We start from the raw sequence: 11,334 nt of genomic DNA on the forward strand, positions 1-11,334 counted from the left end.
TTTTAATTTGAGAATTTGCATGGTGGTGGTGGACATCATAATCTATATTAAAAATTACTTTATGAATTTTTATCATTATTTTTATATATTTTTTATCTCAAGAATAAATTTTATTATTAAATATCATACTTATCAAAATAATGATAAAAGATTCATGATATATTTTTCTAACATATCTTATTATGTCTGCTATCATCTTGTAAATTTTGAATTTAAGACTCCACTTGTGCATGGAGAAACACAAAAAGATAAATTATATTAAGAGTAAATTGAATCTAATGGCATAGTTTGTGGGGTAAACTGAACCAATAAATACTTTAGGAGGTTATCCAAACTTCGGTTATATTTGAAGGGAGCTAATGTAATAAAATGTAAAAAAGTAAGCCTTGTATTGCTAGATGTGGATCATTTCGATGGATCGAGGATTCAAGGTCGTCGCTGTATACCATTTAAAGATTCGTTTTTGCCACGGGGGCCATGTGAGGTTCACACTATTCTTGGGACTTGACGAATTATGTCCTTTAAATGCTAGTAGATTGGACTATATCTCATGAAATAAAGTAACGTGTTCTCAATTTTCGATGACATGTGCAGCTGTGCTTCAAGGAAAACATTTTCTTGGAGTAACTATCAAGATTTGTGTACTTACAATGGTGCAGAAATACGTAATTAAGCTACTGGGATGTTTGCTTAATCTTTTTGTCCTGCACTAACACTATAACACGCTTACAATAACACTCTGGAACAAACTCGTGCTGCAGAAACCTAGAGCCCTTTGGTAGTGCTCCGATTTGTCCAGAAAAGCCAAAAACAACTCCACACATAGAGCACTAGAGGAGTCGAGCCCTTTTTCTACTGAGAAGCTGGAGAAGAAAAAAATTGACTCCTCCAACGACTTCACGTTTAGGAGGAGCCGGAGCAACGCCGGCCTTACTCAGGATCCCTCGTCAGGACCGTGCGGCACAGTATAATTCAAAGAGCACAGTTACGCGAACTATATACAAATACGGTGGACGTAAAAACACACAAAATACATGAACCATACAGAAACACGGAAACACTCACAGTACAAACTGGTGTCGCACGAGGCACAACATAAAAATCGGAAAAGGGCATTGCTATCGTCCATTGCGTGTAGGAGGAATTGAGAAACCCAGGTGGGCACTGGGTAGGGGCAGCCAGGTTTGTCCAACCTAGAAGACCTGCAACATGATATGCATATGCTGGGCGCCTGGGCCAGGCAAAAGAAGCTAAGCTATCCCCATTACTTTTCTTGAACGTAAAGTCTCAAGGATCAAGCTCCAGTTACCAATTCGACATAACAAACTACAACCCCAGAGCCGACCTTATACATGATGAATTCATGAGCATGGCTTTACATTTGAATTGGCTACAATTACAAGGCCGTTATTTATATACATAATTACTGTTGTCAGGAACCCTACATGCTGGCCACTCTAGAGGGGGCTTCTGCATCGATCTCAGATTCCCCATTCGATTTCTCCAGCTGTTGATGCTGCAAAAATAACAAGCAGCATAAGAATAGCAAACCAATCAAGCAACAATTGGTCGTGGAGTGCTAAAACCTGAGTAGTTTTGATCAACACAAACAAATTCATGTTAATCATCCTTCACCCAATGCCTGGTCACTTCACTAATTGTCATGCACAGTAACCACTTTGTTCTTTGCATGTATCAATGCACATTCCTACCCCTATGCATAAAGGTATTTCATGACCAATGAAACACAGATATGGGCATTCCTTAATATTTGAAGTGATTATGGAGATGCTCTGCCTCCAAAATGTCCAACATGCCTCTAGACTATCATTGAAAATAGTAAGACATGAACTTATGTCAAAATCTCTGAAGTCAGCTGTAAAACACCAAATGCCTAACAACCAATTGGTAAGATGGCCAGGCTTTTCAGTTTCTTTCAACCATACGATGCAGTCAATTGCTGTGAAATTAACGAAAACAACAAATACCATTGATTCTTTATTATCATGCTTGGCCAGATAGAGCTCCAATGCTCCTTCACCACAAAGAATCTTTGCTCCGATTCCATGTTGATTTGCAGATCCAACAGACTCTTCAACAACCACAGCATCTATTTTGTCTTGTCCAGTTCGTGTCTCTGGGATCTGTTAGAAAATTATTTTTTTAGAGCAGTGGAAAACAGGACTCATGGTACAACGGAACAACATATTCTCAGCTAATTGAACATCACGATGTTACAATCCAACCACCAAGAATATAATTCAATGCAAGGATACACCAATTTCCCTATACACAGTGAATATGTGGTGTCTAATTTGATAGTTTACCACTAAGCCCTGTACCTAATTGGATAGCGGCAATTTAGCATCAAGAAAAATGACAAGAACTGATTTTACGCCATAGTAATATGTATGGTTACGCATGTCGGTCCTTAGGTTTGTTTTCTCGAAAAGAGCCTTAGGTTCATTGTTGGTAATAGCTCTGTATGACCCACCAGCATTGTTAGAGGCTCTTAGTTTTTCACCGTTTTTATGGTGCAGTCCTCAAGAGACAGTTCCACAAAAGCTAGAACAAAATTACAAAGTCATATGTACTCAAAGCATTGCCTGTCTGGAAAGGTGCTGCGTCAAATATTCTAAAAAGGTTGTACCAACCCAATTAATGGACGTCAGTATTGCTGTGGTGGGAAGCGAAAGAGTATATACCTCATACATTGCTTCGGTCAATATACTTTCTAATATGGACCTTAAACCTCGAGCACCAGTATTCTTCACTATTGCTCTTTTGGCAATAAGACGCAAAGCCTTCTCCGTAAAATGCAATTTGACCTAAAGTAACAACACAAGATAAATACACAGGCATTAAGGGGTAATATTACAGAAGTTAGGCAGCAGGGTCTCAAACAAATCCTCACATCATTCATTTCAAACAACTTTGTATACTGCCTGCCAAGGGCATTCTTTGGCTCTGTGAGAACCTACAGAGAGAAGCACAGCTGTATTAGCTATGAAATTAAATATAAGCCTTCTACAGTTCTACCTTGGAACAAAGGGTGTTTAGCAAATATGTGAAGATAACATTTGCATTTTGCAAAACTTCATGATATGCAGAAGCATGCCTTTAAGATGATAGTGTGTAATGGATAATGGTCGTACAAAATGGTTATTTTTTAAAAAAGGAAATCCATATGCTTCCTGGTCAGTGGTCACAAGACAACCAGGCTCTAACTAACAAAGTAACAAGTAACAGTCAATGTATAATAGCTAAAACTAGCCTGTAATCACAGAAGGCCTCTGCATAGTACCCGGAAAATAAAAGTGGCATGCATGCCAATTCTGATTTATGTTCCAGATTATGACACATCTGGCACAAATCTAAGAATAAATTCAGCCATGCAACTGATCAACTCTGCATAAATTACTTCATTAAAAATGCTCAGTGATAAAGGCAAAACAGAACGCAGATGCATTGAAATCGGGGCAACAAACAAAACATAGGGGCTTGTCTAAAGAACCATACTAAAATGAAGATGGGCCTGTTACATGCAAGTGAGAAAGGAATGACAAAATTACCTCAACAAGTTGATCTTCGCTGAGGGAGGATAGACTAACAAGAATTGGAAATCTACCAACAAACTCTGGAATTAATCCATATGCAATGAGATCACCACTTTCAACCTGCAGAAATGCCATCCGAATAGTTTAAAAGACTACAGAGTCTAGAGTGAAAGCAGAACAGAAAATTATATTTGTACTACTTGGAAAGGGGCCAACGGCCAGTAGAGCATACTAAATGGAACTAGTTCCTTAATTTTACTCACTGATTCGAGTAGAGAAGATGTGATTTCAGCATTTATGACACCACCAGTTCGCATATTTGAACGAACCTGTGCCCGGAAACCAATTGAAGAATCGTGTCTCCTAGAAAAAATTATAGGGGAAACATGAAAATTCAAACCTTGTGATATCACAACTGTAAAACATAAAAGACCATGTCTACAACCTTTCCGAAATAGTTTTCTCCAAGCCCACAAAAGCACCACCACAAATGAAGAGAATGTTTTTTGTATCAATCTGCAGTGCAAGACAAATGAACAGCAGTCTGAATGTTTTACTTTTGCTGGTTTAGCTATTGAATGAACACTGATGAAAACAAGTAATAAATATGCCTTTTGGCTCACAGATCACAGGTACATTAGGATTAAAAAAATGGTTCTGTTTAATATGTTAATAAAAGTAGAAGGGGCATGGAAAAAATTCAGTCTTCAAGTCTTCTAATCTTTTTTAAAGTTGACCAGAGATCATAAGTAATGTTGTAGATGAAAAGGACATGAAAAATACTAAACAAAACCTCGAACGGATATGCTATTATCAATATCAGAAGACATAACAGCAATATTATTAAATGTCAAATTCTAATGCTCTATTGTTCTCATATGTTCCATCATCTTCACTGTCATAATTTTTTTTATAAAAACACTAAATACCTATTTTAGCTTTCAGGGGGAAAGGTAATCCTAAAAATCAGGCATGCCCTGCTTTGGATCCCAGGTTACACATGTGATAAGAACAACAATATAAGACCATCCAAATGTTTTTGCACCACAGAAATGATCACTATTATTCTGAGCCAGAGAATATTCATCCTCATAGCAGATGCAGGGAACCATAAAGAAGTATACTAGTATTACCCTGACTTCTGATAAATACCAACAACAACGAAATCATATAAAAGGATACCTGGATATTGTCACCCCTTGGATGCCTTCTGGCGCCTTTCTCAGGAACACTAACAACCTATCTTGACAGCACAAACATAAATTGTAAGAAGGCAAGTAAGAAATTATTTTGCCATATATATATATATATATATATATATATATATATATATATATCATTCTGAAAATAAAAGACGCTATCACAAATTGGACCTGGAAAATCTTACAAACCTAACAACTTTGGAAAAAGAATAAAAAGGAATTTGAAGTTTTGAACAGCTAATTTCAGCAGTGAAACATGGAACTTAACAAATCTGTCGTCTGCTAAAAAGGATGCCCTCTCAAATTCCTTAAATGCACTACTGTTAATTATTCTTTAATCAGTTAATATTAATAATGATCCAACATTTGCAGTTCGTTTTGCACTGCTCATAAACAAATGATTTACTTGCTGGAAACACGGTGTTTTGTAAAAGTCACAAATTCATATACCGGAACCCTTACATGCTGGAAATGGGAAGTTAATGAGTTCTAGATGGTATAAATACTATATAGCTTGATGCTCAATATAGGATTAAAAGCAGACAAATGTTTTTGCAATGGACCAGATATCACAATTTATGCACAGAACAATGTTAATGTGGCTGGCAATCCATTGGATGTTGACTCTATATTGAGAAACTGCGAAAAAATATCTCTCCGAAAAGAGAAGCGCAAAATAATAAATAATCAAAGAACTTATATCAAAGGTTGACAAATGTACCGTTCCCTCAAGCATTTTTAACAGTGCTTGTTGCACACCTTCACCGGAAACATCTCTGCTAAGATTGATGCTTTCAGCCTGCGAAGCATTACAATCCGAAATGTAAAAAAGATAAAAAAAGGTAAGATATATGACGAATGCATAAATGAACTTATAATTCAAAGAGCAAACCTTCTTTGTTATTTTATCAACTTCGTCAATATATACAATCCCTTGCTGAGCAGCAGCTACGTCAAAATCAGCAGCCTAAGGTGCAAAAGAGAAAGGTAAAAAGTCTAGCAGCAGCACTGGAAAACAAAATATGAACTTTTGTCCTATTTTCCTAACATAATTAGTAAACTATTCAGGTCATGCCCAAGAAAGAATGATAAGTCAAAATACTTCTTATAACTTCATTCAGCTACTATTGATAACGTTAATTAAGCTATTAGAGGATAGTTAGGCAAGCTTAGGTCGACAAAAATAAGTCAGACTTCACTTCTATTTTTGTTTGTATCCTAAAGTCTTCCTAGCTTGGAAACAAATGTAAAGTTCATATATTTTAGGATCCTCACATATTGCACACAAGAGGATGGCCATGTGGCATTGGCTGCTAGTACTAGGGCTGAAAGACTAGATCACAGCTGAGAGGGACGAACATTGAAGGAATAACTAGATCATTGGTTCATGCTTGCCTTTGACTGATACATAGAAAGGTTTACTTGACTCCTAAGGTATCTAATCTACTCCCAACAAACCATAACTAGAAGAGAACAATCTCTAACTTCGTCTAATCATATCTTCACATGAGGGAGGGAATTGACCATCTTAATCCCCATGGAGGGCTGGTCCAACACCCATAACAGCATATGAGCTCAGCTTTGCAATGACTTATGCTGGCTATAAGCTACCTAAAATAAATGCCTTCGCTAATTTCCCCTTGAGAACACATCTTCTAGTTCTGATAGGTACTTAAATCTTCTAGAACTCAATTATTATTAGCATACAAAAAAGCTTTCAAGACCAAAACAGGAAGAACAGATTGTTTTCCATGTTAACAACCACAATGCAGATAAAATAAAATGAAAGGACCATATAAACAGAGAGTTGAGTTGTACCGCTAGGAGCTTATATAAAATAGATTCAACATCCTCACCAACATATCCAGCCTACAAAAATGAAAAAAAAAATACAGTCAAACTAAGCTGAACTTCAGAGCAGCAACCCAAGCAGTTGTATCAAGCTGGGGCAAGACCAACATTCTCAAAGTAAAGCATTACACTTATTAGTCATTACAGACTGCACTCAAGAATTTTAAGCAAGAAAAGGGAGTTAAAAAAATCTATGTTGTGCCATAATATCTACTCCATGAAAATATCAGCAGTTGAAGGGAAAAAAACAGCAATAATAGGTTTTTTTAAAGATAGCAATAATAGTATCAACAGTAGAACAAACAATTTACTCCAACACTGCAGTGGGAAAAGGAACTAGACTAGACCACAAATCATAAAAATATGAACTGAACAGAAAAACCTTCACAAGAGCATACACAATGGTTTGGAATATCAGGATATTAGTCGCTTCAGCCAAAACAGGATAACAAGCTGAAACTTAAGAATAGTAAAATTCTAATAATGTGCTATTTAAATTGTAGCAGGATCAAAATACTTGTACTAGAGTAATTGCAAGATCAAAGTGAATGAACTGATAAACATAATTCAGCATACCTGAGTGAGAGTTGTTGCATCAGCTATAACAAAGGGCACGTTCACAAATCTTGCTAGTGTTTTTGCCAGCAATGTTTTCCCTGACTTTGGGAAAGATTTTAGAATAATAAGTAAAACATTCGTAACAGAAGGACCACAAGATTATGATTGCATACAGTACTTAACATGAAACATAGAGATAAGCTCAAGCTCAATAGGGATACTCTGAATATTTGTTTCAGCCAAACAGAATGTACCAGTTGCAAGAAAAAAGAGATTAAGAAGATGAAATCTCAGTTTCACATTCAAATAAATGAGACATCATGTTCAGAAAATATCAAATGTATTACTTGATATGCTTGGGAATTCTACCACACATAGCATATCACTTTACATTACATACATGATTGCATGGCTAATAGGCAGTGTTATAATAACCACCCAATAGTTGCTTGTTTTAGACATGGATGTTTGTACAAATCTACAACTGACTATCCAGTAAACAGTGTTAGCATGGCTGCATGAACACTTGAACAGTATAGTTAAATTTTAACTTTTAAGTAGAGACCAATTTCAATGCAGTCTCCATTTATGAACAGTACAAGACGATGGCAAAATACAACATTAAGATACTCAAGGGTCAGAGCATGTACCCGAGCCCGTCGGACCCATGACAAGGATGTTGCTTTTCTCAAGCTCTACCATGTCAGTGTCGCTCATGCAAGAATCGCTTTCGCTACAATTCCCAGCAGATCTGCAGCCCACATGTTCTGTCCAATTAACCACCTCATGCTACACACCAACTCTTGGAAACCTGACGCTTGTACAATACCTACCTGCTGGAGAGTGACTCGCAATATATCCTTTTATAGTGATTATAAACTGCTACAGACAACACCTGCGTTTAGAGAGAGGAAAACGAACTCATAAAACAGTCTGAAAATTACCCGAGTTTCACTATCACTAAATGTCATAAGAACAAACAGTTTATTAACAACTCACTGCCTATTTGCCTATTTGGTGATCCATATTGCATAATACTCCCTCTGTTCTCAAACAGATACATGCAAGTCAAACTTTAGAAACTTTGACCATTAATACACACAGAAGTATTTACCATTTTTTACATGGAAATGTTTTTGGTGGATTAGTCATGCCAAATACTTTCAAATGACTATGTTTGTAGCAAATTATACAAAACGAATTTCCGAGAGATTAATGGTCAAGCACATGCATCGGACGTACTAGGTAGTAGATGGCTCAAATTGGATAAAAAAAACAGGCGCGAAATTTCCTAATAGTTTGTATGAGAAAGCTTCACCTTCTTGGCCCGCTGCTGGCCGATGACAAACTTATCGAGGCCACGGCAAATCTCCTTGGGCGTGGGGAACCGTCGGCCCAGGTTGGAGCCGCCCCAGCCCCCGGTTTCCCCGGCCCCGTCCTTGCCATCAAACCCTTCCCCACCGGGGCCCGCAACCCTAACCAAATCGATCCTCCCCACGGCTGCCGCAGCGCCCGCGCGCTCGCCGGGGGCCTCCCCGGGCTGGCGCCAGATCTCCGGCGGCTCCCCGCCGTCCGAGCCACCGGCCCCGCGGTCGGCGACGGCGTCCAGGGCGGGAGGAGCGGCGGCGGCGGCGCGGGGGAGATGGCTCTGCTGCTGCTGGCGCCGGAAGAGGGTCCACGGCCGGCGGAGCGCGCCCGGGACGCCGCTGCCCTGCTGCTTCTGCTCCGCAGCGCGGCCCGCGTGGATGCGGCGCGCGGCGGAGAGTGCGGCCGCCGCGGCGCGGGAGCGGACGGCGGCTGACATGGAGTGGGGGTTTCGTGCGGGGGAGGGAGGTAAGGGTCTCCGGAATGGAATGGGATGGGATGAATCGCGAATGGAAGCACCCCACCGGAGGGGAAATATCTGTGGATTTTTGGGACGCAAAGCCAGGGAGGGTCTCGCCCACCTTCGACGAGTGGGGCGCCGGTGTTTCTTGCTTGTGGGGCTGGTAGTTCCTATCCCTTTCCGTGGGGGCGGCTTCGGGGCTAGCATGAGTGCCTGACGATTGACGGGTAGGAGTGGTGCTAGTATTTTAAGCTTGGGTCCGTCTCAAAAAAATATTAAACTGGGGTCATCAGATTATTAGCGCGAGAAGATAAAGATAGGAACTGATGATGGGTTAGTTGTCTGTCAGAGGCTCAGAGCCATGGATGAATGGTAGGTACGCTTAATTAATTAAGGGACACGTACTTGTATTTCTTAAAAAACAAGGTTGGAAGAGCAGTTTGTGTTGTTGTCTTTGTGGTAATCAGGAGAACGTGGATCACATTTTCTTTAAATGTCCCTTGGCGAGGTTTGCATGGTGATATGTTCAGTTGGGATGAGTTTCCGATTTCTTGAGCTGGTGAGGGAACCGTCATTTATTGCCCCTCTTCCTCCTCTCCGACAAGCTTTCCAAGTAAAAATTTTGACCCTGTTGGTTGGACGACGGTGGCCCTAGTGATGCCGGTACCTTCCTATGGAAGCGTCATCTTGAAAGCTCTGTTGGTTGCTGCTGGTTGCTGCTACAGGCATTTTGGGATCATGGTTTATCATGTACATCAAAAGTTTCTAAGAAGACATCGGATGTAAGGTGTTTGTTACTGCACAATGACCAAAGCAAGGTTGAAGTAAGGGCATAGAAGAAGTTTGAACCTTAGTCTTTCTAGCTTTTCTTTCTTTCTTGTTTTATGTCCTTCTCAGTTTGAGACTTCGAGTCTAAGTACCGTGTATCTTCGGCTATGTGGCCAGATTTGTTTCTTTATGATAGTAGACATTCACATATGAATGTTTAAAATCGGATATTTTCCTTAATTAAAAAATGGGAAGCTATGGTGTCCCTAAGCGCCTTAGGGGGTGTTTGGATACCTGGTGCTAAACTTTAGCAATGTCACATCGGATGTTCAAATGCTAATTAGGAGGACTAAACATGAGCTAATTATAAAACTAATTGTAGAACCCCTGTGCTAATTCGCGAGACGAATCTATTAAGCCTAATTAATCCATCATTAGCAAATGGTTACTGTAGCACCACATTGTCAAATCATGTACTAAGGCCTTGTTTACTTTCCAAGTTGGGAGTTGCAAAATTGGCATTTTGCCATAAATGCGACACTATAGCGTTTCGTTTGTATTTGTGAATTATTGTCCAAAAATTGACTAATTAGGCTCAAAAGATTCGTCTCGCAAAGTACAACAAAACTGTGCAATTAATTTTTGATTTCGTCTACATTTAGTACTCCATGCATGTACCGCAAGTTTGATGTGATGGGGAATCTTCTTTTTGCATAGTGTCAAAGTTGGGAGTTTGGAGGGAAGTAAACAAAGGCTAATTAGGCTTAATAGATTCATCTCGCGAATTAGACTCCATCTGTGCAATTAGTTTTATAATTAGCCTATATTTAATACTCCTAATTAGCATTCAAACATCCAATATGACTGGTGCTAAAGTTTAGCGTGTTCCCAAACACCCCTTTAGTTTATTCTCGTATGCAGGTCTTGCGTGGCCAAGATGGCCACAGACGAGTTTTCCTACTAATTTCCTACTAATCCCCTGGATATCATATACTCTTGCATCTCTTTTGTGTAGAAATAGCGAGTGCTGTTGAAATCTGATGACCAAGCAAGAATTTCGAGCTAGTGGAGAAGATGAAAAATTGGCTGAAATCCTACGCTCCAAGCCCCGTTCTGTAGGCATATATATTTATTTGAACTGCAACTGTCTAGCGCTTCGGTTTCTTTTTGTTAAGTTTTTTTCTAAAACTGGTGTCCCCAGTTACATTTGTACTCGAAACTTTATTGCTTTCAATATAAGCAGAGTGATCTCTTTCAAAAGAAAAAAAGCAAAGTGGACGTTCCAGCACGAATCTCCGCAATTACTTATTCGGATTCTACATATTAACCATTTTGCATTAGAATCAAACTTTTCAACAGAATATTTACATTGTGTACAATATCCTAACTTTGCGAAGGAACATGCCCTTTTGTTATTATAGGAAAACAAATATTTATACATTCTTGATAGTTCCACATGCTTGAAAAAACCACACGAAAATTTTCAATACTTTTTTTTTGTTATTAGTAAACTCGCATCATTTTGTGTTGTTGCAGTCCTATTTGGTAGTTTCAGATTTTTCTAGACGTGAAA

The 11,334-nt window shown here is 39.1% G+C and overlaps 1 protein-coding gene across 1 annotated transcript; it reads right to left on the reverse strand.

Moving 5' to 3' along the window:
• Positions 1-1,246: 1,246 nt before the first annotated feature.
• On the reverse strand, positions 1,247-9,136 carry LOC117845407 (CLP protease regulatory subunit CLPX1, mitochondrial). Its single transcript, XM_034726447.2, has 15 exons — positions 8,487-9,136; positions 8,002-8,063; positions 7,819-7,919; positions 7,187-7,266; positions 6,578-6,628; positions 5,652-5,726; positions 5,481-5,558; positions 4,740-4,796; positions 4,003-4,073; positions 3,821-3,920; positions 3,573-3,677; positions 2,915-2,977; positions 2,706-2,828; positions 1,989-2,144; positions 1,247-1,516 (listed from the first exon to the last, which is right to left on the reverse strand). The coding sequence occupies exons 1-15, from the start codon at positions 8,970-8,972 to the stop codon at positions 1,442-1,444; spliced, it is 1,683 nt and encodes a 560-aa protein (XP_034582338.1). The 5' UTR covers positions 8,973-9,136; the 3' UTR covers positions 1,247-1,441.
• Positions 9,137-11,334: the final 2,198 nt, after the last annotated feature.

The sequence above is a fragment of the Setaria viridis genome, chromosome 1, assembly GCF_005286985.2.
Source record: "Setaria viridis chromosome 1, Setaria_viridis_v4.0, whole genome shotgun sequence".
In the NCBI taxonomy this organism is placed as follows: Eukaryota; Viridiplantae; Streptophyta; class Magnoliopsida; order Poales; family Poaceae; genus Setaria; species Setaria viridis.